Source organism: Oryza glaberrima, chromosome 10 (genome assembly GCF_000147395.1).
Source record: "Oryza glaberrima chromosome 10, OglaRS2, whole genome shotgun sequence".
NCBI classification, from domain to species: Eukaryota; Viridiplantae; Streptophyta; class Magnoliopsida; order Poales; family Poaceae; genus Oryza; species Oryza glaberrima.
In genome coordinates, this window is record NC_068335.1 from 17,530,696 (window position 1) to 17,558,480 (window position 27,785).

Below are 27,785 nucleotides of genomic sequence, written 5' to 3' on the forward strand. Positions count from 1 at the left end.
CCAGAAAAAGATGGTCTCCAGTTCACTGGGATGTGCCATGGATGGCACAACGACTTCTACACCAGCCAATAACGCACCGTCCTCACCAAACTCCCATAGGTAGCAAAGTATAGGTATCTTGCAGTGCTGGGCAGCCGCATTTAGTAGAGACACATGCGACACTCCAATAGAGATCATCTTGCTCCCAGCACTGCCAATGTGAAAAGATCTAGGGTAAGCTGGAAAGAACCTATAGAGCAAGAGAAGCTAAGGAGTAAGGATATATAGAGGAGAGGAATAGCACAATAAGGGCAGCATGTGGGTAATGGCTAGAAGGGACTGAGATATGGCTATGTGTTCTGGTGCAGATATTAAAGAAGGAAGTTAGCCCTTTTGACTATATATACGACCATGTTATAGATCCTATACTAAATACCCAAAGCATACTGCCACGTGTACATAAAATATTTTTTTCCCCAAAAGAACACACACAAACCAAACAAAATCACAGCAAGAGCACAATAAGAAACACAAACCAAACAAAAAGCAGAATAATGTACACAAAACCATAGGGAAGGCAGTTATGCAGGCAGCATCAAGGTTATACCTTTGACCTTCAATAATGCAGGAGCTGGTCCAAAGAGGTGGGAGCTTTAATCTGAAAAAGGAAGGAAACAATTTAGCACACATAAACGTACAGGCCAACCCAAGAGAAATACTTCAAAAGGAGGTAAATCCGGTAACGAACCTCGGGTCAACGGCCAGAACAACCAAAGCGCAATGGAATAGCGGAATCGTGAAATCCCTCCTAAACTGACAAGGAACAGACAAGCTGCAAGAACAGGGAAGAACACAAAATCCTTTAAAATACACCGCATCTAAAGGAAGAAACAATGGGGCTCTAGCACAAACTCACCAATCTTGGGAAAGCAGAAGCAAGGAGCAGTAATCACGGCATGGGCGACGGCAGCCGACGCATCCACTTCACCATCCCCTAGATGAAAAAACCACCAAAAACACAAGCACTCAAAAACACAACTCATCAAAGAGAGCAACCAGTGGCAAAGCGTGTAGGCGCGCACCATCTCACTGTCGAAATCTCAAGGCAAAGTGAAGCACAAAGCCTGCCGAAAGGGGATTTATCTCCTGTGAGAACAGGAACTATTCTCCTGTGAAGAGGGGATTCGTTCCCAGGCGCCTCGAATAGAACAGCAGCAGAGAAATCACCACGCTACAGATATCACAAGGAGGAGAAATAAATCAGGGAGGAGAGATGGAAGTGGCATGCACAGGCAAAGAATAGGCTCAATGAGCCATCGAGCGGGCAAGCAACACCAGCCCCACCTTGCAGTGACGGTAGCCTACATAGATTGAGCGCATATATGTCAACCGGGGACTGTAAAACTTTAGCTAGAGCTATTGAACCGGCTCATGCACCACAGATCAAGCAACCGCGATGGGCCCACCTTGCAGTGATGGTAGCTCATATGGGCTAGGTGTATGGGCACGTACAAAGCCTGCTCTCACCACAGTGCATCAATGACATGTCGATCACCTGTAGGCAGTGAGACACATCCCATGCTGAGCAGTTTCATCCTCCCAAACTAAAAAAACCGAGGCAATAAAAACATGCTCCCAGTCCATGGAGACAGCAGTACAAAGTGAGACAAGGGCCTGCGTGTCATTGGAAGAGGTCCTATGGCAGCCCATGCACCAACAAGTAGAGGACGATACCCATATCCTGTACATGCGTGATGGTTGTCCAAGCTAGCTGTACCAGCAAAGCAAACACAATGCAACAAACCTAGTGGACCAAAACTGAGAGGGCCCACACTGCAGCCACCGATGGTCCATAGACAGCCACCAACGAAGCGTGCAAACCCATAATAATCGGGCACCCTGCAATACACGGTGGACATCTCGACACAGAGCACAGCGCGAGGCGCGAGAGGATGTACGGGCGGAAAACGCGCGGGAAAGCAGAAGGCAAAAAGAGAGGTGGGAAATAACGCGCCTGGAGAGGCCGAGGGCGACGTGGATAGAACCGCACGCAGCCACGCCTATCCAAATCGCTGTGGGAGCGCAAGTCAGGGGGAGGTTTTAATTTAACCGATTTCTCTTTCCCCCACAAAACATAAGACAAACTTATAATGGACGCATCACTTACCCGCCTATCATTAGTCGTCGCCCTCTCTCTTTCTCTCTAAAAGCAACAAAAAGGATGAGATGTAAGGCAAGAGAGTGGCTAAGCCCGCGTGACGACAACCACATAACAACCTCTCATGTTTTCGAGCGTGTGCTAGAGAGACTCACTCACAAAGTCGCAAGGCACCACTCCGCATAGATGTATATCTGTGCGTCTTCCATTTATAATGAGAAAAAAATAAGGAACAAATAACCTCCCCTCCTAGCGACCTTCCTCACTTTTCTCTCTCTCCAGTCTATATATCTACTGTCAGCGAAGGGGAGAGAGAGATTGGGGGGGAGAAGAAAACAACAAATCACAACCACCAGCCAGCAGAAGTAACAGCTCATCCATCACAGCCAAAAAAATACAAAAAAACTAAAAAAAAGGAAAAAAACATCCCGGGCCCACCCGCCTTCGCTCAGGTGGGCCCCACCCCGCCAGGCCAGCATCACCACCAGACCTCCCTCCTACTACTACTACTACTCTCTCTCTCTCTCGCGTCGCCTGCGTCCAATTCAATTCAACTGCGGCGGCGACGGCGAGCGCCCCACGCAAGCAAAATTTCCCCAGAAAAAAAGCAGAGCGCGGCGGCGACGACGACGACGACTACGCGAGGCGACGCGAGAGCGGAGGAGACCTGAGCGCGCGGGAGCGGGATGATGGGAGGGGTGGCGGCAGAGGTGGTGGTGGAGGACGCTGCCGCGGCGGCGGCAGCTGTGCCCGCGGCGGCGGTGGCGGGGACGGGAGCGGGAGGGGGGGAGGAGGGGAGGATGCGGATGGAGGGGTGGCTGTACCTGATCCGATCCAACCGCCTCGGCCTGCAGTACTCGCGGAAGAGGTACTTCGTGCTCGAGGACGCCGCGTTCCGCTGCTTCAAGGCCCCGCCGCCGCCCTCCTCCTCCTCCTCCTCCTCCAAGCGCGAGGTGACTCTCTCTCTCTCTCTCTCTCTCTCTCTCTCTCGTACTCTGTTCTTAATCCGTGCATTTTTGGTGCCCCCGTGAGATCCTACTGGTGTTCGTCCCCCGTTCCGCGAAATTTTAGTTTCGGTTTTTAATTTCGATAGCGATTTCATCCCCCCCCCCCCCCCGGTGTGTGCTGGTAGGAGGTAGTAGTAGATTAGATACGCTCCGGATGCTGGTCGTTGTCTCTCCCGAGGGGGAGTTATTGTTTCCGTTTTTTAACGTCCGGGTTGGTTGAGATGAATCATGAATGCTTCATGCTCGCGCGCGGCGCGGCCAGTAATTGCAATCGCGCGGTTGATTCGTCACGACGCAGCGCTAGTTGCTTCTGCGAATTCAGAGTAAGTGACAGGATGGTTAGAGTGGTACGACGATTCCGCCTTAGCTGCCTCGAAATGTTGCCGCGTTAGGTTTGCTTAATATCCCTTTCACGGAAAAAAAGAAGAATGGTTGCTGGGACAGTGAGGATCACCTAAGCAGTATGGAGGAATGGAAGTGGAGCCAACCGTAGCATTGAACCAAAAGCAAGAGATGGTTATAGTAATGGCATGGTGTGAGAATATGGCATATGTGATAGCGTGCAGTTGGGTGAAGTGAACTCTAGAGTGGCTTCCATTTCTGTCTAATGGGAGCTTATGAAGCTGTCATATTTCAGTAACATGGTGTACAATTCAAGTGTGTTAAGCTCTGCTTTCTCAGCTCCACTCGTTATGCCATTGCTGCATTGCTTTGGGGTTCTTACCATGGATTCCAAGGAAAACCAGCAAGTCATTTTGATGTGACTGCATCATGCTTACAGAAGGAAAAAAGGAGGGCATCTTTTCTACTTCTTCTTCTTTTTGGGCTGTGGGGTGTTAAGTAAAGTGTGCAAACTTGTATATATATGGGGAGGGCGTAATGATCATACATAAGTTGTACCAAGCCTCTTTTTTTTTTGATACGGTACCAAGCCTTTGTTTGCAACATGAAAACCTCTACGAATTGATCCAATACCTTTAATTAGTGGAACAAGCCTTTTTAGAAAAGAAACAGTGCAAAGTTTGGCTGCTCCACTCCTATCAATTCCGTGTTCTTATGAAACATGGTACCATGCTTTTTGCTAACATTTCCCTTTTGGGTACAGGATCCTGTTAGAAGTGCAATAATTGATTCTTGTATACGTGTCACAGACAATGGGAGAGAAAGTGTTCATAGAAGTGTAAGCCCATATTTTTATTACTGTTTTTACCATCTTTACCAAAAAGTTACACAGAGAACATTTGATTATCTTCCTCACCATTTTATTGACAGGTTTTTTACATATTCACACTCTACAATGCCTCTAATCATTATGATCAACTTAAGGTAACCACTAGTGTTGACTCACCTAATCTGACCTTGGAGCTATTTTTTTTTTTTGTACTTAGTGAAAATAAGATTAGTTCTCGTCAACCAATGCTTTTCAGTTGGGTGCTCGAAGTTCAGAGGAAGCCGCTAGGTGGATCAGGTGTTTGATGGAGTCTGCCTTAAAGGTTGGAGTTTTTCTTATTAATTTTATTTCACACAATCATTATGTTCAAAAAAGCACTAACATGATATCTGTCATGTGAGCAGTCCCCAAGAAAAGATGAGCATATTGTTGCTTGTTCACATAGAAGATGGCAAGCTTTTAGGTAAGCTGCTATGCAGATCAATCTTTATTTTGTCAATTACTCAGCAATGGACTGGAGATTAATGCACTGTTTATTTATTGAGAAATGCTCATACAGTTAGACTCCCCCTTTTCTTTTCTTTCCTTTTTCAGTTTATAAAGTTTTTCCTCTTTTTGTATCTTTTGTCACTGAAAACAATATGCAAATTGTGAAGGCTACTGTCAAATGTTTGGCACACATTTGATAAAGTTTCCAAATTATCTACCATTGTGCTAGCCCTCTTTTTTGAAAGGCATAACCTCTTGTTAGTGCTGGAAACAATCAGTAGTTATGGCTGTATGAAATGCCATGAGATCATTTAGTTTAGATTGAATAATTGAACTAAATAATTCTACTGTTTTTAAATGGGATGCAGCACATGCTCGTGCTTTCAAGTGCTCTAGATTTGCTTCAATAAATGGAGATATATAAGAGATCAATGATGCCTATATGTAATTTTATAGATCACCTTTTCTTTTTTTGTAAACATATAATTAATCATATGATTGATGCTTTGTTCTGAGTTTGACTGCTAGCATCTACAGTCCTATGCTACATCCTCTGTTGTACATATTTGGATAGAAGTTTCATTTTCTTCATCACTTGGATTGACGTTTAATTATAATAAGAAAGTACCCAACTGTCCTTGTTCTATTGGCTAATCGGAGACTATATCTTTGCAGGCTAAGCCGCCGCAGTAACCGCATGCACTCAATAGGTAACTATCGTCTTATAATGTACTCCCTCTCTAAAATAAACAAAATTCTAGAAATGTTATAATCAAGTTTTTCTAATAATGGCTATTAATAATGTATATAAATTTTTCAGCTTGATCATTTTAAATGGTATCTTTAGATTCTTTTCATGAAAAATCATTTTCACATAAAATAAACAACACATGTTTCTTCTTGGAGGCTGTAAAATGGCAAAATTGAGTAAATATTCTTAAATTAAGGGAGCAAGACGAAATTATAGTACTACTTTTAGTGATTCAATTAACTATCTTTATTTCTTATTTTACCGTTCTGTGCAAAACTCTACCAGATTGGACTGTATTTTCTTCTGTCCATAACGATCCTATGGCATCTGATGTTATTGCGCCTTCTCCATGGACAATATTTGGCTGCAAAAATGGTAAGCATAAAAAAAATCTCCTTTCTTTACATCACTGGATTTTGCGCTGAATCCGACTTGCATTTAGGATTGCGTTTGTTTACTGAGGCAAAGGATGGTGGTTCAGAGGGGAAGGTAATTCTTGTTCTCAGAAATAATGTGTTGTGTGGACTGTGGATGGATTATGAAATTCACCATGATTTTGCTTTTTTTTTTCTCAGTATTGGGATGATCATCCAGCTATAATGGCTGTTGGTGTTGTTGATGCGAATTCCGAGGCTGTATTCCAGACTGTAATGTCCCTTGGTCAATCAAGATCAGAGTAAGATATATCATCCCTCTTTGCCGTATATCATTTGCTCTGCACCATTGCAAAAAATATGCATTGCTATCACAAAAGTACATGCCATTTCAATTAATGCGTTATAGGCATAACTATCATTGTCTTTTCATCTTCTTTCAACCCGTTAACCTGCCAGATTTTTGTAGGTGGGACTTCTGTTTGCAGGAAGGGAGGGTGGTGGAGCATATAGATGGTCATACAGATATAATCCACAAGAAATTAAGAGACGGCTGGTTACCATGGTCTGGTGCTGGATTTATTCTACCTTTTCATATGCACACTTTATTGTTCATTTATAATATTATGATATTTAGTTTTCAGGGGAATGAGAAAGAGGGATCTATTACTTAGGCGATATTGGAGGAGAGAAGACGATGGGACTTATGGTACATTTGTTGACAGAAACTGATAAATAATCTGAATCCATGATTTAGACCTGACATCCCACTTGAAATTTTTCAGTTATTCTATACCACTCTGTTTTCCACTACAGATGCCGTTCTGAGAGAGGCTATGTCCGTGCATGTCTTAAAAGTAATGTATGCTTTATTTCTGCTTAGTCAATGTGATAGCTACAAACTGGTTGTTGTCTTAATTTATAATGAACCAATATGTCTTTTATGAATAATAGGTGGAGGATATGTAATATCGCCAGTCAATCAAGGAAAACAATCGGTTGTGAAGCATATGCTTGCTATAGATTGGAAATTCTGGAAGTCTTATCTGTTTACCGCATCTGCAAAACACATCACTATACGCATGCTAGGAAGAGTAGCAGGCAAGTCTTGTGATGCATCAATAAACCATTGCCTGATGTGTTTTATCAAACTTCGTTCTGCAAATTTTCATATTATTCTGAGCTAACTTACCTTTATAAGCAGCCCTGCGGGAATTCTTCCGAGCAAAAAATGGAAATTGTGCTTGCATAGAGTTCTCATCAGGTGAGTTGACAAGGGATATGCGTCTGCAACAAGGTGAAAATGAGCGGATAAAAATCGAAATGCTGTCAGCAAGTGAAAATAACAGGCTAGAAGATCCTACAGAAGGATCACTGGGTGGTTCTAATAGACACTTAAGTAGCGCTGGTTCCTTCATTCAACTGAACGATGCAGCGGATGAGTTTTTTGATGTCCCGGATGATTCAGAATATGATCAAAGAGAAGCCATGTGGCCTTCCGATGAGAGCACACATTCTGTGGTGAGTTAGACAGGCTTGCATTTTGTTTTTAAATGTAGAAGTCTGTCAACCTATTCACGTCGTGTGTAACTTTGTCTGAACATACCTTTTCTTTTCTGCATCACGGTCTCAGCAAGCCAAAAATGTGCATGTTCTTGACAAGGTGTAATGTTTTAGTTAGAAGTAAGAAACAATAATTTGGTTACAAAGAACATCGATGTTAGCATAACGTTGAGAACTAGACCAATATATCTCTTATATCAATTCAACATCTCGTGTATCTAATATATGGTATAATAGCAGGACCAACGACATGCTAAATTGTCCACCGCTGCTGTCTTCGTAAAAAAGTTGCATGATCTTGCAGGTGTGTTACATCTTCTATACAGTTATGGTGTTTTCTTTTTCCACTTTGTTCTAATTATTACTCTCCCATTTCCTCTATTCTAGTGCAAAAGAGAGGATATGTTGACTTACAAGGAGCTGCTGATTTCGATAATGGTCCATTTTGCTATGGATATACTCTTCCAAAAGATTCGAACTGTACAATGCCTTCTACTTGGGCAATGACAGATCCTACAACATTCTTAATCCGAGGGGAGTCATATTTGCAGGATCGTCTAAAGGTAGCTTTATAATGTTTGGATTCTTAGACCAGTTCACTAGGCTAGGGTGCAAGGCTTTTGGTCTATAGGAAATAAGGACTGGCTTTCCTTCTTTGGGGGAAATAATTATGCTTCTGTTTTAAGTACCTCGTCATAATGAAGAACTATGAGCATTATTTTCTGATAATTCTTATGTTACTGACTAATATGATAGTACTGTGTGGCAGTAGTGCAGGATTTGGAAAACAAATAAATCCTCCCAAGAATTTCCTAAATTTGGCCAATTTGGATGGCAATTTTATACTGTTATTGTTAGATCCACTGCTCGAGTCAAATGTATTAAAATAACTCAAACTGAAACTTTAGTTACAACAGACCAACTGAAAATATTACCGGATTAGAGCTCCAATTTGGCAAATTCTGTTTATTTTCTTTTGCGATTGTAAATTATTTAAGCAGACTCCAGCCATGTAGACTGGTTGATGCATATAAGGAAACTGGATTATTTCATGCTTTCCTAATAATAAAATCCACAATGGTCATGAAGTAATTGTCTACAACTGTTACCTGATTTGGGTGTTATTCAAAATGAAGCACTAATTACCAGACGGAGATTTTGAGACAATGTATCACTAGAGACAACTAATATAGCTACTATAAGAAACCTGCGATGCTATGATTTGGTCTATTTGCTCCCTCTATGTAAGTCTGGTAGGAGAACTTTCTAATCTGGCCAGCACAATAGTAGTCTATGTTGGAGAGGTTTTTCCCATTCGTAACTCTCTAATCCATTCAAATGTTTTCTGTGATTTTTACAGATCAAGGCAAACAATACATTGATGCAAATGGTAGGTGCTGACTGGATAAAATCTGATAAGCGTGAAGATGACCTTGCTGGCCGCCCTGGAGGACTAGTACAGGTATATTTTCTTAAAGCCAGTAATTTTCCTTCAACGGCAAAAGGAACCGAGAATTTTACCAAGAGTTATATTGCAGAAATGTGCAGCACAAGGGGGCAACAAATTCTTTTTTATCGTTAACATACAGGTGGGATTTTCATTAGCTATACATACATATTGGGGCCTCATGTGATTTACAACAACATGCCTTTTTACTTATGACCCTGATGGATATAGGTTCCTGGTTCATCCACATACAGCTTAGCCTTGTATTATATGATGGATACCCCATTGGAAAAGGTTCCTCTACTTGAAAGATTTGTAAATGGAGATGACGCATTCAGAAATTCAAGGTTCAAACTCATCCCGTACATCTCAAAGGTACCTATTCTGCACTACCAGCCTTCATTCTTGTCAAGCTTTACTTAGTAAATGCTGATGGTTTATCTTCGGTATATGTGCTGCTTCAGGGGTCTTGGATAGTAAAGCAAAGTGTGGGAAAGAAAGCCTGTTTGGTTGGTCAAGCACTAGAGATCAATTATTTCCGTGGAAGCAATTATTTGGAGGTAAACCCTCAGCATGACATGTATCTCCATTAGTTTCTCATTTCATTCCGTCATCAGAATTCAGATGCTTGGTGTGACAATGCCATACTTACTGGCTTCAATAAGCAGTTTATCCAAAGCATTATGTCTCACTTACAAATAGCGCAGAATAACAATGGATTGAATTTTGGCTACTGTTGCCACTTGCGCTTACGGTTGACTTCATTTACCACAATCTACGACTAGCGTTACAAAGATTGTCTGAAATAAATCGTGGCGTAATGAATCTGCCATTCTGTTTGGTACATCCAGCTCTGAACATCTTTACATGCATTTTTCAGCTTGGAGTTGATATAGGCTCGTCAACAGTTGCACGGGGTGTGGTGAGCCTTGTGCTTGGCTACTTGAACAACCTGGTGATTGAAATGGCCTTCCTGGTACAGGTAATTGCGGCATATCTAATCAAGTAATTACACAACGAGCTTGATGTTTCTTTACTTCTCAAGATTCAGAACAGTGCTGTTTCTTTTTTCCTTTAATGAGATAAAAGATTCAGAATGGATCAGTAAATAGTGCTATGAGATGAGAGTTTCAGAATTGCTCTTTTCCTTCTTTTTTTTTTTTTTTGAGATGAGAGATCAGTAAATAACACAGCTGAACAACCTCATGAAAGAACTCCTTGATTCCTTGCTACTATCATGAAACAAAACCCTGTTTGTGTCGTGCAGGGCAACACGCAAGAAGAGCTCCCGGAGTTCCTCCTGGGCACCTGCCGACTGAACTACCTCGACGCGTCCAAGGCAGTGTCCATAGACGAGTGCTGAAGGTGTCATCAGCCACCATTGACCCCGCCAACATTCTTTCTGAGGCCAATTACAGTAGTACAGCGAACCAAGGAAAAAAAGAGGCTCAAGTCATTCGTTTCCCCTGCCGGCCCCGGTCCAAAGATACTCCTTGTATTGCTCCACACAAAAGCCGAAGAATTCTGGCTCATTCTGCCTGCCTGCCAGCACTGTACATTCTCCTCTTGCCGACAGGTATTGCGATGTAATGATGATAGCAATCTACGCCCATTCTTTGGCATGCCATCATCGAGAAAAAGAGAAAGGGAAGTGTATCCTAACGGTGACCCCCGTGGCGTTCATTCTGACCTGGGACTCGTCTCAGCTTACTGTGAGTAGTGAGATTGCATCATTAGATCCAACTCCAAAGCAACCCATTACCGGACACTTGACTACTCCTGTTCCATAATATTTCTCCTGAGTTCGAGTGAGTGGTGGCAGCCATGATTATACCAGAGGGACTCGTCAACAACTGAAAGCGACCAAAGTCACAGGGATTGATATACTATGCTCCTACCATTGGTAAGGAAGGAACACCCAGGCAGACGCACTCACAACCCAAACCCTTTCTTTTTGCCTAGTCACTTGAGCTAGAAGGGAGGGATGGAACATGAGCAAGTGGAGCCGGCATTTCCCTTTGTTCTTGAGAAAAGACAGGACATGCAAACTATGCTTAAGGCAGGGACGGATAGAGATGATGGTGTGTGTCGCCGTCGCAAAGCGGCGAGACATCGTGTGGTCGAGATCGCTGTGCGTCGTCCGTCGTCTGCGTGCTTGGCTAGCTAACCTAAAACTAAAAGGCTTCCGTCTGCCCGTGCACTCCGTCGCCGCTGTAGCAGCCGACGTGACAGGTGAACCGATCTCCTGCATTTTTTGCTCACACAAATTCTGTACCACTAGTAGTAGTTTGCCGCGTCATCGCTTCGAAATGGAGAGAGAGATTAGTGTGGGGAGAAGTATATTTAAGTGGACACTTGCAGGGTTAGACAGAATTCCCATTTCCATTGACTCGAACGGATCCCGATGACGCCGCCATCGCCGGCGGCGGCTGCGGCGGCCGGGCTGGGCGGGGTCGGTCGCCTGATGCACGGGCCCGTGCCTGGAGGCCGGGCTCACGTGCAAAACGCAAACGCAAGCGAGGCCTTCGAAGCCAAAAGACCCTGTGAAAAAACAAACCAACCAACAAATACCAGGAAGGTGCCAAGTTGCCGTGTCTCTGGATCGGTCGCAACGTCGCCGCCGGTGAACACGATGAAACGAAGGTTTACCAAACCGTTTTAGGTCGGGACGATTATCATGAGAATATTATCGCACGTGATAACCACAATAACCGTACACGGGAACAGCCGCACGCTAACGAACGGTCGCCGGCCGTAGGATCTGCCGGGATCCTATGCGGCGGCGATGGAGTCGTCCGGCGAGCGAACGGATGAGTTGTCCGGGATGCGTCAGCGGCTGGTGGTGGACCGGTGTTTTTTTAGGGGTAGGACTGTGTAGGATTAAGGACGGATGGGACGGGTTTCGTCGCGTTCTTTTTTTGATTGAAGCGAGAAGGAAGAGGGGACCGGTTGTGGTGCGAGCCGGTGGTACAGCGAGAGGCAACAGTTTGGGTACTGTTTGGGCGTGTGGGGAGCGTCACTGCATCAGCATCTACTTGCGGCCACCCACCACACCGGAGGATTTTCTTTTATCATTTTTTCTTTTGGAGTATTATTTCAGAAGCTTTCTTTTGATAAAGTTTGGTTTGATAAAAACAACATATTGTGTAGTACCAGTAGACAGTAGTACCTAATTTGTAGGAAGTATAAATCCGAAAGATATTTTGCAATGCATCCGCTAGAAGGACGATGTCGTCGCGTATGTTTTAGAGGGTTATAGATTGTGATGGGTTGGCGGCACCTTTTTTTTTTTTTTTTGCTGTCACAAACTTATCAAAAGTGTTTGTTTTTCGATAAAAGCGGTATCTAAAAAATATATTGCAGAGTGCCTTTTAAAAAATTTACCGCTAAAATCTCACCTTATGGAGTTGGATGTAGTAAATTACTACGATATACAATGCACTACATGATGGGTAGCTATAATGTCTAAAAAGGTGAAATGACTACTTTCAGTTTATTATAGAAGAAGAGAGTTGACATAGTTTATGAGAGAAATTAGCCATCAAAACTTTACAATTGTATAGTTAATTAAAGGCAACCAACAAAAACCTACTGAAAAGACTAGGACAACTGTCTAATGCAACTCATCACCACACACCAATGACCTACAACTACTAAGATCTATCACATATCATTATTGTCAAGCTCATCGCAACAAGCAGCCCTGACTTCCCATGACGACATGTAGCCTGGACAATCAACATCGTTGATAAAAAGATGTTTATGGCCACTCAAATTCAGGGAAGTATCTAACAACATCTTAATAGAGGACACGACATAAAAACATTATCAATGTTTGTTGGGAACACTGGAACTAGGTTTTCATCTAAAGGATAATATGAGAAGAACCAAAACGATGCCTTTAAAGAGGGAACGGTGTCCACATGCATCGATGTCACCAGCATCACGCGTAAACTAGGCAAGACTTTTGCCGAGCTCCCACATCCTACCATCGCAACTTCCATGAGCAAGGTGGTAGCTATAATATCACTATACGCATAATATATAGGACATAGTGTTTACAATAAAATTCTCAGAACAAATTCTCACCATCTTTTTTATATATATAGGGTTGTCATAACGCGTGAATGAGCCATGTTCCACTAAGATTAAGACCCTATTTGAGGAGCAAGAAATGGTGAGAAGCAATGGTAGTAGACTAGTAGTAGATTTATTTTTGAATTTTGTTGTTAGTGACTTTCTTAATTTGGAGAGAGAATATAAACTGTAAAGAAACTACTAGAAGCATAGAAGAAGCTTTTTAAGTAAGTACAGCCTAGGGTGAGAGCCCGTGGGTCACGCAAGAATGAATAAATACCAAAAGGCAGGAGAGAGGCGTCTAAACTTAGCAGCTAAATTATGCAAATTAGTAGTAGCAGTTTATTCCTTCCATAGAGAGGTTGTGTTTAGATCCAAACTTCCAACTTTTTTCATCACATCAACCTGTCATACACACATAACTTTTCAGTCACATCGTACCAATTTCAACCCAAACTTCCAACTTTGAAAGTAACTAAACACAACCAGATATAACTCAAGGTTAGAAAAGCACAGGCAGGACAGAAAGGGGAAAATGGAAAATGAAGCTTTCGTCAACTTCTCTGAGAAGCCCCAAGTTAATTACTCCCTCCGTAAAAAAAAAAAAAAGCAAACCCTGGATTTCCGTGTCTAACTTTCACTGTCCGTCTTATATGAAATTTTTTTATAATTCGTATTTTCATTGTTGTTAGATGATAAAACATGATTAATATTTTATGCGTGACTTGTCATTTTAATTTTTTTTATAATTTTTTCAAATAAGACGGACGGTCAAACGTTAGGTATGGAAACAGAGTTTGTCTTTTTTTTTTTGGGACGGAGGGAGTACAGCCTTACAGGAAAGTTACACCCCACAGATTGTACGGTGATCAGTGTTCCTGTGTGCTTGCTTAGAGTAGCATAAGCAGTGTTACCACTAGTACTACTGCTGCTGCACGACGTGAAGGGCATCCACAATATACTCTAAAAAGTAGTTCATAAGCAATATAATATTTGATTCAGTCATCTAGCAATATTATGGAACTAGTCCATAGGAAAGAAATAACAAAAGCTACCCATAAGTATATGGGCTGCCCATAGAGAATAAAATATATTATTTGTCTTTATTTCTTCTCTCCTACTAATACTATTTACTATCCATACACATTGTAAATATTACAATAGTTAAAGTTCATATATATGGCTCCCATCTCTATAGACTATTTTTTGTTGTTGCCTTTACCCAGAGAGAGAGAGAGAGACAGAGAAAGGCCTCTCTGCTTGTGGAGGAATTTTGCAGTAATCCGATCCTGAGGCGAGATGCGGTGTCAGCAGCCATGAAAGTACTACTCCTGCTTCGACTGTGTTTAGATACAAAGTTTATCTAAACTTCAGTATTTTTCTATCACATTAACCTATCATATAGACACAATTTTTTAGTCATATTATTGTCAATTTCAACCAAAATCCAAACTTTCCGCTGAACTAAACACAGCCTTCAGCTGAGAGCAAGTTTAATAGTATAGCCAACTACTGGCTCTATATCATCTATAGTCAATTTAATAATCAATTTATATAATAGTTACTTATAAACATATACTACATAATTAATATCTAGTCACACCTATCATACACATATGCACTTTAGAGTCCGTACTATAATTGGCTACAAATTTATAGCCCGATGTTCTTCTTTCTTCTTTTTTATCTCTTAAAATATGTCTATAGCTTACTTATAGCCTGCTATTATTGTAACTATTGTACCTGCTCTGAAATGACAGTTTCCAGAGGTGATGTTCCCTAGGTTGGTTCAGAGATTACGCTACCCTATGCCATCGTCATCCACGCAGATGCAGCAGTACAGTGTGGGAGTATACAGGTATTGTGCAGACCGAAGGAGCTGCTGCTTTGGAGGAGGATTAATTGGTCCAAGCTTGAGAGGATTAATTGGCCCATTGGAGGACTCGAAGCTGTTCCAGTCAAAATTACAAATCCCCAGATCCACGTCTTAAGGCATTGTTAGAAATTTTGTCTCGTTTTTTTTTCAATTTATGGTGTATTCTGACATCTGAACACGAGAGATCGGTTGCTGCTGAGAGTTTCAGCTCTTCAGGCCGAGTTTAGTCCAAATTTTTTCTTTAAACTTCCAACTATTTTATCACATTAAAACTTTTCTACACACAAATTTTCAACTTTTTCGTTACATCGTTCCAATGTCAACCAAACTTTCAATTTTGACGTAAGGTTGAAATTTAAATTTTAGTACTTAAATTAATTTTAATATTTTTAATCATAGTTTATTGTTTAACATTAGTTTTTAACTCGTTTAGAACATTTGTATAAAAGTTTGTATCTACAAATTATTATATTTTTTGTCGCTAATAAGCGTAAAGGTTTATATTCAGTTCTAGTTAAAACGATCAGCCTGCAGTTTGTGTTTTCGGTGGACGCAACTATAGATCATTTATGATCATATTTTGTTTAAAGAAGTTTTTAGAATTAATTTTAATTAGTCGTTAACATGTACATTAGACAAGCTATTATTACAGATATCATAAATATTAACATTATGTTAAACATGTTAGTTACCATTTAAATTGTAGATGATAATAACAAAAGAAGAGTCTACGTCAGTCACAGCTTGCTAATTAATAATTTCGATTTTTAAATTATATTAATAAAAAAATAGCCCAAGCTAGGTAAGATGTCATATTTATAAATTAAAATTTTTCAATTAAATTAGAGACCGTGTTGTTTTCATTTGCATGATATATTTAACATGTACGATTCACCGAATTAATTGTTAGGTTTTTCTAGTTAACGCGTGTGCTCCTTAAAACATCCATTAGTGCGGTATGGGTATGTAATGGACTTCTTATTAAATACTACATTATTAACCATTACGAAACCAATATTGCCACAAATACATTAAAATATGTATATCCGTATAGGTTTTAACACCAAATATACTTGTAATTTGACTAATTATTTATTAAAATAAATGAAGTTTGACATTTCGAAATAAAAATATATTCCTTAAGAAAAATGTCATATGAAAAGAGTCATGGCTATATAATTACACCTATCACGGTACAGGTCCTCTTACCTACAAACAGTAAACGTGCGTGGTTTTTCTTTTTCCAAATAAGAGTGTGTGGCTATGTTTTTAAATCAGCCTTTAGCAAGCCTAGATTTATCGGTGATCTCTGTCTCTGTGATAGTGTGTTAAAGATATCTATTTGCAGGGATTTTGTTTGTAGTGTATTGATTTTTGAAAAATTACACGGAAATCATACACTCCAACACTATTTATACGTTTGAATGAAAGCATTGATAATGATATGCGAAGAGAATACTTACTACTTCCTCCGTTTCACGACATAAGACTTTCTAGCATTGTCTATATTCATATAGATGTTAATAAATTTAGGTATATATATGTGTGTCTAAATTCAGTAGGGCAGTCCCAACCCTCCACCTAGGATGGTGTGGTATTAACTATATTGTCATGTAGGACTTTTAGCTTATGTGGTACTATATTAATTAAGAGAGAGAGTGAAGAGAGGAAGAAACTGGGTCTCATGCAAGACACAGCTTCAACACGAGAACCTATGCACTAGACACTATCAAGTTTTGCATTGGGAGAAAATAGTGTTTTCATAATAGATGAAAAATAAATATGATTGGTAGAGAAGAGAGATGATGTATTTATTAATGGCCCACTTTAAGAAACCATGGGTAGTAGAATGTAGTTTCTATTGTGATATCTTATTGACATGGCACCATAGACACTACTTATTACTTATGAACACTATGGGTTAAGATTGCCCTTAACATCTAGGATATAAGTATGAGTAATGCTAGAAAGTTTTACAATATTAAACAGAGGGAGTACTCAATTAAACTTGTACTTTTAAAAGCGTACCTGCAGTATCAGGCTATCAGCATCCATAAAAGAAGTTACTCCACTCCAGCAGTAACTACTCGTTAAAACCACTTGATCAAAATAAGACACTTTCTAGTACAAATGACAAAATACGGAGGTCAGGTCACCACCAAAACCCCGTATCAGATTTCCCTGCCAACCCTGCCTGCTTGCTTGTCTGCGGTACACTGTTTATTACACCACGACAACCCATTCAACTCCTGTCCCATCAAAAAGGCCAAGAAACACATACTCCACTACAGTGGACTCCAATGTTCATCTCCCATATCGCCTTGCTCCTTCAATTCGTCTGTCGATTTCCAGGTCGGATTGGATCATGGATTCCTTTGGATCCATTTCATGGATAATTTCAGGCCTCATTGTTTGTCCCTTTCCTCCAAAAAAAAATCAATTATAGTTAAAATTTAAATAAAAAATCAAGTTAATTGTAAGATATTTATAACGTAGTTTCTTTGTCAGCGTTGTTTGAGAGAAAGGAAAAAAGAATATTGATAATATACGTAAAATGAGATGAGTTATTAGTGTATAATTAATTAAGTATTAAATATTATTTTTTTAAAAAAATAATAATTTGATTTTTAAGCAACTTTTCTATATAACTTTTTTTTTTGCAAAAATACACAGTTTAGCAGTACTTTCCTTATTATTCCCTCCGTCCCAGAATATAGCAACCTAGGATCAGATGGGATATATCCTAGTACGATGAATCTGGACATGCCTCTGTCATTCGTAGTACTAGGATATGTCCTATCCGATTCTAAGTTGCTATATTTTAGGATGGAGAGAGTACTAATAAACCATTTCGGTTTATAATCAGTTCTCGACTAATCAATGAGGCTCCTTCAGCCGATCGATGAACAGAAACACACAGAAAAGGTTGGCTGTAAAACGCAGCGGATGGCGCCCAAAAGGAAGAACATTACGATCACAAAAAGGCAGAGAAACAACAGTCGCGTGCGTACCGTATGCCGGGCGACACAGTACCGCGGTTGGTACCTTGCTAGTAGTGATCGGCAACAGAGTTTTTGCTGCTACACAGTGTCCGAATAATGAATATTGTTTGATGAGGGGGATCGCTTTTGTCATTTGATGAGCTACAGGGGGAGAGCTAACCGTATCTGCCAGCAATGGTGCCAGTGCTATAGACTGTAGTTCTGGAAAAAAAATTATTTTGGCCCCGGCATAGTTCGGCCAAAACAGAGGATGGTATATATTAACCATGCATGATGATAAGATCGAGCTTTGTTTGGAGGGTAATTTTACCATTCTTCAAAAAGTACTGGGAGGTACCACACTTTCAAGTGTAAAATTTGGTACCTCCAGATATACTAAATACCTTGAGTTATAAAAAATTTAGTGTAAAGTTGAGGTACCTCGAAATACTTTTTCAAGGATCATAAAATTTCTTTTGTTTGGAACGTAGGAATTTTTATAGAAATGGGTTCAATTCGCGAGTCCGATTATCCTTGCCCTACACAAGATTACACTATATGCTACGTAGTGTAGTACATGGTCCCGTTTGAGATAGCTGAAATTGATATGTTCATAGATAATCAGATTATTTTATAGCTATTTGAGGGCATAAATAAAGAAATTAACTACTACAAAGTATTCCATAAAAAATTATATAGAAAATTATTACGCAAAACACACTATTTAGAAGTTTGAAAAATAAAGAAAATCCAGAATTAAAAAAAGAACATGGCCATTGTGTTGAGTAATTCATCTAATACTCTTGTACTACACACGGTAAGAATTTACTTTACATCAGCTATATGGTAGGAGCAGTAGAAATTTACGATAGAACAAGCTCGGATGCCGACTCTTCGATGAGGAGTCGCATTCACTGACATGGTAGGGTATCATGCCTTTTGGATGGGCTTGTGTTGTGTGGGTGATGAACTTGCGATAGGGGCCATGCACTGTTCTAGGGTCAATAAGCAAAGATGCATGGGTAGTTTGGCTATGGGTTTCTAAATCCAAATTCAGTAGTTGGGGCAATGATAGTGATATATAAGGATGTCCAAGTTTTTCCTTACAAATGCACTTATTTGGATGTGTTGTGGTATAGTTCTCTTTAAATATTACGACTTTAAATCTTATTCCAACGAATATTACACAAAATCTAGAAGCGTTGTCAATAATAATTTAGTAAGAACATGATTCATCTTAACTCTATCTTTTTTATAAACTTGCCAGTATTGTCCATTCAAAGGTCATGTGAGTTGGTATCGGAATTTCGCTGCTTTTTTTTTTAAAAAAAATATCCTTTTTAATAGAAAAAAAATCTTAAAATCAAGACAACATGGAAAATAGATTTATCGTAGTATCTTCCCATCAGACCAATATCCCAGCAATTCCTCTAAAACATGCATAATTCCACTAATTGAGAAAAGCTAGCAATACCAACCAGACCAAAAGCAGGAGACGCTAATTTGTCTCTAACCACCATCATTACCCATCACTAAACACTCCCCCAAAACGTGTAGAGAGAACCACTGATGATGTTGATGATGATGATGATGCATGAGATGACTTCGATTTGGTTTGGTTAATTTCTTCATCAGCTGGCCGGCCGGTAGCACGAGCGGCCTCGGCGAGAGAGAGAGAAGATAGGGGTTGTGTTTGGACAACCCACCGATCCGGTGCTGGATCCAACGGAAACCGGGGCATTTTTTACACCGATCACGATGAGATCTGGGGGGAGTGCACGCACGCAGATGAGTGCATCACAAATCACCGAAAAATCTCTCTCTGAGATGGGAGTTTGGTTGACCTCGACATTGGCCTGCCTTCCTGTGAGCTGGCTCCCGTGCAACATTTGGCCTTTTTTTTCTTCTTTGTTGCAATTGATCTAGACTTCGGACCAGCACACGGGCATGTGTTGTAGATTGTTTCGCAACCTATAGGTTGCACGGATTATGATTATAGATACTATAAATATTAAAATTTTAATATTATACTATATGTTTACTAACTTTGAAATCATAGCTTCTTATAGTGAAAGAAGAGCTCACATCAGTTACAATTTGGTAACCGTTAATCTTAATTTTTAGAACTAAGTAAATAAAAATCATTAATTGAAAGTCCGAGATAGATACGATTTCGTATTTATTGATTAAGGATTCGAGAGTTATCAAATTAGAGCCATGTCATTTTCAGTTACGTTATTTGACACTCAACACGATCTACGGCCACGATAATATAATCATTTAGAACATATGAATTTTATATGATTTTTTTATAAGGTTTTAGTGTCTAGTTTCTAGCTCCGAAGAAGGTCTAAGATGTCTTATCATCCGGACTACTCCCTCCGTTTTAAAATGTTTAACACCGTTAACTTTTTGGTACATGTTTAGCCATTCGTCTTATTCAAAAAATTTAAGTAATTATTTATTCTTTTTATGTCATTTGATTCATTGTTAAATATACTTTCATGTACACATATAGTTTTACATATTTCACAATTCTTTTTTAATAAGACAAACGGTCAAACATGTGCTAAAAAGTCAACGGTGTCAAACATTTTGAAACGAAGGGAGTATATAGTATGTTGACATTATTTATCGCTTTGTGAGACTATATAGTATGTTGACATTATCTATCGCTTTATGATATATAGGAGTAAGAATTTAGCTCTAGCTTCTGACGAAGAAAGACAATGATTTTTTTTCTTCATTATAAAATAAATGTTTGTCTGAAAAACAATTCACCAAGAACAACCATAACACCGCAACCACCAATTCCCGCAAAAGCAAAGATCAGTTTTCTGAATGAACCAGAAAGTCTTGCGGCAGTAATAAATCCCCACAACTGTCACAAAATTAAAGGAGAAAAGCACACGCATAGATCATCGTCAACTACAGTCGCGCGAAACCGGGCGATGTGCCCCGTCCAACTCCGACCCGTCCCTGTCCTTGCAATTAGCCCTACGTGGCTTGCTTAATTTGCTTCTTGTCCCAACAGTTGTTGTTGGTTGGATCCAAATTCCCGGTAATCTGTTTCTTTCTTGCGCTAGAGATGGCACCAAATGATACTAGTATTTTTGTTTTGTTTTGTTTTGTTTTGTTTGTGAGGGCACAAAAATGGTGATTAGTAGGACATTGGTGGTAAGGGGGTTTTGATGAACTTTGGGAGACGATTCGGCCGGTTTTGGTTTCATCAGATGGTCCAGCTTCCATGAGCAAAAATGGACTGTTGCTTGTTGTTTCGGAGGAGGTTTGATCTGTAATAATTGGAGAAATTCCCTTCTTCAGTTGAGAGCTGCTGATTCCGATGGCGTGTTCTTTTTTCTCTCATGGATTACTGTGGGTATGTTTTCTAAGACGAACTTTAATACTCTCTGTTTTAAATTATTATAATTTTAATTTTATTCTAAGTCAAACATTTTACCATTAATTTGCATACATATATAATTTAACCTCTTAAGATTTATGGTTTAGATTTACATACCATATATAATTAACATGCCGTTAAACCACATAAATTTATGCCCAAGAATAAATACATAAATTTCTAAAATTATTAGTGAAAGTTAGCAAAATTTTGATTTAGAACAAACCGTGAACGACAAGTAATTGAGTAAGTAACATTCCTTATCAGAATTTCTAAGTTTTTAAGTATTTTTTAACTTTATAATATATTTAATTATTTCATTTGTGCCCTAGAATAATCGACAAACACTCTATTTCATCCCCCAACGCATCATCCATAAAAACTTTATAACATACTTCATCCGACACATTAAAAAACAAATGCACACTACAAATTCTAAACCATCCTAGGTTTGTGGGAGTACCTAACTAGAAACATCATTTAGATTGCATAAGTTCAAAACAACCACGCAGGAACCAAATTTCAGTGGAGATTATCTAGCAGTCTGTTCGGGTAGCTTCTGTAAAAAAAAAAACAAAAAGAAAATCAAGCGGACACAATATGATGTGTTTAGTTCATGCAAAAATTGAAAATTTGATTGAAATTGGAATGATGCGACGAAAATGTTGAAAGTTTGTGTGTGTAGGAAAGTTTTAATGTGATGAAAAAATTGGAAGTTTGAAGAAAAAAAAAGTTAAGAATAAACCAGGCAATCTGAATTACAAATTCAGAAACATTCTGTAAAAAAAATAAAAAAAAACCACAACCAAACCACTCGGTCTCATCTCATCAGTCGTCACTGATCCGCGGACTCCGCGCCCGTGCAGCACCCCGAGCCCGAGCCCCACCGACAACAGAGTAGAATCCGACCCACCCACTGACATGTGGGCCCCACCCACCCCACCTGTCCCCACCCGTCATCCTCACTCTCGCCGCGCTGTCCGCTGCTCGCGCCGCCGCACCCGATCCCGACCTGACGTGTGGGCCCGCCTCCACTGCACTACCAGCAGCTGCCGCAGCAGCGAAGCGAAGCGAGCGACCCCTCTCTCCTCTAAGCCAAGCAAAAACACAAGGAGAACTCGCCATAATTCCAATCCACTGTGCCCTAGCTCGCCCACCTCTTCCTCCCCCGCGAGAGAGAGAGGAGAGAGAATTCGAGCTCTTCTTTCTCCCTTTTTTTCTGTTCGGTTTTTGCGGTGTGGGAGGGGGCGTGGATTTGATGTAGATTATTAGGGACTACCACCACCACCGTTTCTGTTGCAGTTGCGGAATTGGAGGATTGTGTGTTTGGTTTCTTGATCTGAGGAGGAAGAAGACATGAGAGGTAGTATCGTTTGTGTTTCTTTGTGATGATTTCGATTCAGTTTGTGTTTTGTGTTTTGTTTTTTTGATTTAGTTTTGGATTGGCAAGGTTTGGTGGGTGAGCGGTGATCGCATTTGGGGGTTGGAGATGAAGGAGGTGGGGGAGGTGGAGGAGGTGAGGTGCTTGGACCCGCAGCTATGGCACGCGTGCGCGGGCGGGATGGTGCAGATGCCGGCGCCGCGTTCCCGGGTGTACTACTTCGCGCAGGGCCACGCCGAGCACGCCGACGGCGGAGGCGGGGCGGCGGCGGCGGTCGCGGAGCTGGGGCCGCGCGCGCTCCCGCCGCTCGTGCTCTGCCGCGTCGAAGGGGTCCAGTTCCTGGCCGATCGGGACTCCGACGAGGTGTACGCCAAGATCCGCCTCGCGCCGGTCGCCCCCGGGGAGGCCGAGTTCCGGGAGCCCGACGAGCTCTGCCCGCTCGGAGCCGCCGGCGACGCGGCGGAGCCGTCGCCGGAGAAGCCGACCTCGTTCGCCAAGACGCTCACGCAGTCCGACGCCAACAACGGCGGCGGCTTCTCGGTGCCCCGCTACTGCGCCGAGACCATCTTCCCCAAGCTGGACTACAGGGCCGACCCGCCGGTGCAGACGGTGCTCGCCAAGGACGTCCACGGCGTGGTCTGGAAGTTCCGCCACATCTACCGCGGCACGCCGCGCCGGCATTTGCTCACCACCGGGTGGAGCACGTTCGTGAACCAGAAGAAGCTCGTCGCGGGGGACTCGATCGTGTTCCTGCGCACCAGGCACGGGGAGCTCTGCGTCGGGATACGGCGGGCGAAGCGGATGGCGTGCGGGGGGATGGAGTGCATGTCGGGGTGGAACGCGCCGGGCTATGGCGGCGGCGGCTTCTCGGCGTTCTTGAAGGAGGAGGAGAGTAAGCTGATGAAGGGCCATGGTGGTGGTGGGTACATGAAGGGCAAGGGGAAGGTGAGGATGGCCGATGTCGTGGAGGCCGCTAGCCTCGCGTCGAGCGGGCAGCCGTTCGAGGTGGCGTACTACCCGAGGGCTAGCACCCCGGAGTTTGTCGTGAAGGCCGCGTCGGTGCAGGCCGCAATGAGGATCCAGTGGTGCTCCGGGATGAGGTTCAAGATGGCTTTTGAGACAGAGGATTCATCAAGGATTAGCTGGTTTATGGGGACAATATCTTCTGTTCAGGTTGCTGATCCCAACAGATGGCCGAATTCGCCGTGGAGACTTCTTCAGGTTTGCTTGATCCAGTGTTATTTATAGTTGTTACATTTCACAGAATTGGCGCTGGATGCATGCCCTGCATTGTGTTGACTAATATCTATTGCTTCTCAGTGTTGCTAGAACTTGCTGTTCATATATTATCAGTTATGTTTGAAATTAGCTAGAGTGGCAAACTGCTGTTGAATGTCAATCTCATCAATTAGTGATGGTGGAACCTGAGTGGGTTACTAGCCTGATGTTCACGGTTTTCAGTGAATGTGTTCTTGTCTTCTTGGTCTTAAACTGAGGTTTCTCTACTCAAGTTATCAACATATTGATTAGGAATTTGTACAATGGTGGGTTCGGGTTCCAGGTTCCTACTTTATTTAATGGAACAGAAAAATCATGCAATGAGTAAAGCCGGTGGGAATCCCAGGGTATTAGGACTTAGGAGGATGCAATAGGTAGGAACAGCAGAGTGTTCTTTTCTGATAGGTAGTAACAAACTCGTTATGAAGGAAAAGGGTTTTTGGTCCTTGGGAGCTTGCTTGGTGCTTAAAAGTTGGATTGTCTCTTTGCTAGTTCTACAAGTGGCTGTATTCTTTTTTGACACTCGGCAGTTAACCCTTTTAATTCCGAGTGCAGCATTTAAATTCTCCCATGCAACTGCCAAATTGATATCAGATGCCACACCTTTGCATCCGACCTTCACCTCAGTCCAAATGAAGAATTGAAAAGGCATGATATATTAGCTTGACACAACAAACAACAGAAATTGGGCTGTTGGGCCCAGTTAAACGAGCAACGGTATGTTTAGTTGCATTAACCTAGGATGTATTAAACAAATTTCTAAGCATATAATGAACTGCATATTTTTAGAAAATAATTATTTTACCTACATGAAACTACACTGTTTGATAGACCCATTCTGAATCCTGTTCCCTTCAAATTGATAGTATACGCTGCATCAGTCTCTTCCAGTGGTCAATAATTGAGATCAGGGTCTTCATTGTCAGAAGTTTCATTTGCAATCAATCATGTATCACAGGGCCCATATATCATCTTTCATGCTTGACATAATCATTTAAGAGCATCCATTAGCCACACAATTGAAATGTGCTAAAAAATGTCCTTAGCTTTGCATCTTTCAAAAATTTCACGAGGAAAAATTTTTATCACCCGACACATCGAACCACTGAATGTTGTATCCGCCATATGCTCAGCCTACATCCCACCTTGTATCCACGTCATTGTGCCCTTTTGCTCTCAGCCGTATTGCGCCCACTAAACATATTGTATCTGCTAGGACTGAGAGAGGCAGACCCATGTAAATTTGTGTATATTGGGGGGTTGTAGGGGGCAAAGAAAAACCTGCCAGAAATTAATTATTTATGGTGTTTTACTATTTTTCTGCCCATTCGCTTTTCATTGGCAAACTTTCTCACCCCAGCCCTGCCCAATAGCCACTTGTTCTGGCATCATGGTTATCCGTCGCCAACACCACTCATCTACCTCTGACACGAAGTTATAGTTTGAAAGCGAGATTAACCTTAAACAATATGTGTTTCCTGCCAAGTGCCAAATACTGCATACACTTTTTAAAACAAATGCAATAAATTGGGTGGTAACATCATATTTAATATGCTATTAGAAGGAAAGCTATTAGTTGTTACAGGTACTAGTATAATTGTATGCTAGTAGCAGTAGAACTTCAAGTGAGGGAGTGAGCTATATTGCTGTCCACATGTCTCAATAAGTATCTCCTTCACTGCCATAAATTTGTCTTTTTCACCAGTTTCCCCTCATATGATAGCTGGCTGATATTGTTAATCAGCACATACCAGACATCAACTTTTGAAGAGGAGATTAAAACTAATGGTGCTGGCCTAGCTGAATATGCTAGTTCTATTGGCAGATGTGCCATATGATTATTAGCTCCTTCCTTTCCTGTCAATATACATTGGATGTCAGCTTGGCATGTACAATAAGGCAATGAAGGGATACATGGGGGATGCTTTGCTAGTATTATTATTAAGCGAGATGTTGGAAATTCATGCTGCTTACGCAGTCATAGCAGATCTAGATAGAGTTGGCTTGTGAAAGTGAAACATCAACGGTAGTTGCCAGTTTTGCCTATTTTAGTTGTGCTGACCTCAGTGTGCTTTTCTTCATTGCTGCACTATATCCTTTTCTAATTCTCATGGTTGCAATTTGCAAAATTCTTACAGGTGGCATGGGATGAACCGGACCTGTTGCAGAATGTGAAATGTGTCAGCCCATGGCTTGTGGAGCTTGTGTCAAGTATTCCACCAATCCATTTAGGACCATTTTCGTCACCTCGAAAGAAGTTGCGGGTTCCCCCACATCCTGACTTCCCATTTGAGGGTCATCTTCTGAACCCAATTTTCCATGGGAACCCACTTGGTCCTAGCAACAGCCCACTATGCTGTTACCCGGACACCGCTCCTGCAGGCATACAGGGAGCCAGGCATGCTCAATTTGGTTTACCACTAACAGACCACCAGCTTAACAAGCTGCACCTTGGTCTGTTACATAGCGGCAGTTTTAACAGACTTGATGCTATTACTCCGCCTTCCCGGATATCAAAGGGCTTTGTGGTCAGTAGTGCACCAGCCCATGACAATATCTCTTGTTTGTTGTCAATCGGTACACCACAGGTCGCAGAGAAATCTGATGACAGAAAGACGACACCCCATATAATGCTGTTTGGAAAGGCTATATTTACTGAGCAGCAGATAACTTCAAGCGGATCAACGGAGACACTCTCCCCTGGAGTTACTGGAAATAGCTCACCTAATGGCAATGCGCACAAGACAGGAAATGCATCTGATGGTTCTGGTTCATCAATTTGCATTGGTTTCTCATCTCAAGGTCACGAGGCTTCTGACCTTGGTTTAGAAGCTGGTCACTGCAAGGTATTTATGGAATCGGAGGACGTTGGTCGCACCATTGATTTGTCTGTCTTTGGGTCATACGAAGAACTGTACGGTCGGCTGGCTGACATGTTCGGAATCGAGAAAGAAGAAATCATAAACCATCTTCATTTCCGTGACGCAGCTGGTGTAGTCAAGCATCCGGGTGAGGTACCATTCAGGTGAGGACCTCATTATCATATCGTTAGTTTTTTTTTCCCTTACAATCCTCTAACAAGTTTATTGCGATTGCGATGAGATATATCTAATCCATTCTATTTACGTTATAGTGACTTCATGAAAGCGGCACGGAGGCTTACAATAATAGCCGGCGACAGGGAGAGAATTGAGAGACCTCTCATCGAATGCTTAGTTGAGCAGGCGTGATAGTTCAATAAACTCCCGTTTGAATTTAATTCTGAAATATGAATCGTAGCGTGAAAAGACTTCCTTTGTTACATGTACTTGCGTTGGGCTGTTAACTAAGCAGACCTGCTTTGTATTGTCAGTGTTGTGGATTGCTCAAGTTAAGGTGTGTGTGTTTTTATCTTGCCTCGGTTAGCTGTCAGTTTCTTTGTTGCAATCAGTGGTCATGTTCTTCTGTTCAAGTTCGTAAACCAAACACTTGGATGAATCTTAGTCAAAATAAAAGTTCCTTGGGTAATCCTACAATTTCACAGCTCACTGTTACTACTTGCTAGTGCCAAATGCATCCTGAATCTGTCAGAAAAGCATCAGGGCCTGACGCAATTTTTCTACTTGTCCAATTGGTCTTTTATAGTAGTTGCAATTTGCAAGTCGGGAAACCACAGCCTAGAGTTGGAACTTGGAAGTGGTTTTGCTTACGATTTCGGGCTTCATTTTCTGAGATGAATGAATGAGAACGAGCCCTTGCGTGTTGATCTGGGAAGGGAGAAGGCAAAAACAAACTATCCAGTGTCTTTTGGTCAAAAGAGAGAACAGAAGTAGCAGTACGTAGTAGTAAATTTGTGGCATAAGCGTGTGAA

The 27,785-nt window shown here is 41.4% G+C and overlaps 2 protein-coding genes across 3 annotated transcripts; both read left to right on the plus strand.

The window, feature by feature from the left end:
- The first annotated feature begins 2,634 nt into the window (after positions 1–2,634).
- On the plus strand, positions 2,635–10,628 carry LOC127752738 (protein ENHANCED DISEASE RESISTANCE 2-like). Of its 2 annotated transcripts, none has more exons than XM_052278141.1 (22): positions 2,635–3,090; positions 4,250–4,324; positions 4,417–4,470; positions 4,572–4,637; positions 4,720–4,778; positions 5,480–5,514; positions 5,841–5,930; positions 5,998–6,044; positions 6,131–6,231; positions 6,399–6,494; positions 6,574–6,638; positions 6,715–6,786; positions 6,884–7,030; positions 7,134–7,450; positions 7,730–7,796; positions 7,880–8,055; positions 8,853–8,954; positions 9,031–9,081; positions 9,171–9,314; positions 9,404–9,499; positions 9,820–9,921; positions 10,207–10,628. In XM_052278141.1, exons 1-22 carry the CDS (start codon positions 2,824–2,826, stop codon positions 10,300–10,302), a joined length of 2,325 nt encoding a protein of 774 aa, XP_052134101.1. In that variant the 5' UTR covers positions 2,635–2,823; the 3' UTR covers positions 10,303–10,628. The 2 variants fall into 2 exon arrangements, with proteins under 2 accessions (XP_052134101.1, XP_052134102.1); XM_052278142.1 differs by having other exon boundaries at positions 2,638–3,090; positions 7,733–7,796.
- An 11,735-nt stretch (positions 10,629–22,363) lies between these two features.
- Positions 22,364–27,450, plus strand: LOC127752765 (auxin response factor 22). Its single transcript, XM_052278174.1, has 4 exons — positions 22,364–22,639; positions 22,727–23,878; positions 26,074–26,960; positions 27,069–27,450. The coding sequence occupies exons 2-4, from the start codon at positions 22,766–22,768 to the stop codon at positions 27,163–27,165; spliced, it is 2,097 nt and encodes a 698-aa protein (XP_052134134.1). The 5' UTR covers positions 22,364–22,639; positions 22,727–22,765; the 3' UTR covers positions 27,166–27,450.
- The last annotated feature ends 335 nt before the right edge of the window (positions 27,451–27,785 follow it).

What these genes read in the sequence shown, in the direction of transcription:
- LOC127752738 (XM_052278141.1), top strand. Translation starts at nt 2,824, where the DNA reads ATGATGGGAGGGGTGGCGGCAGAGGTGGTGGTGGAGGACGCTGCCGCG. An exon ending in AGAAGATGGCAAGCTTTTAG is followed by an intron (nt 4,779 to 5,479) that starts GTAAGCTGCTAT and finishes ATATCTTTGCAG; the next exon opens with GCTAAGCCGCCGCAGTAACC. An exon ending in ATTTGCAGGATCGTCTAAAG is followed by an intron (nt 8,056 to 8,852) that starts GTAGCTTTATAA and finishes TGATTTTTACAG; the next exon opens with ATCAAGGCAAACAATACATT.
- LOC127752765 (XM_052278174.1), top strand. Translation starts at nt 22,766, where the DNA reads ATGAAGGAGGTGGGGGAGGTGGAGGAGGTGAGGTGCTTGGACCCGCAG. An exon ending in CGCCGTGGAGACTTCTTCAG is followed by an intron (nt 23,879 to 26,073) that starts GTTTGCTTGATC and finishes AAATTCTTACAG; the next exon opens with GTGGCATGGGATGAACCGGA. An exon ending in CCGGGTGAGGTACCATTCAG is followed by an intron (nt 26,961 to 27,068) that starts GTGAGGACCTCA and finishes TTTACGTTATAG; the next exon opens with TGACTTCATGAAAGCGGCAC.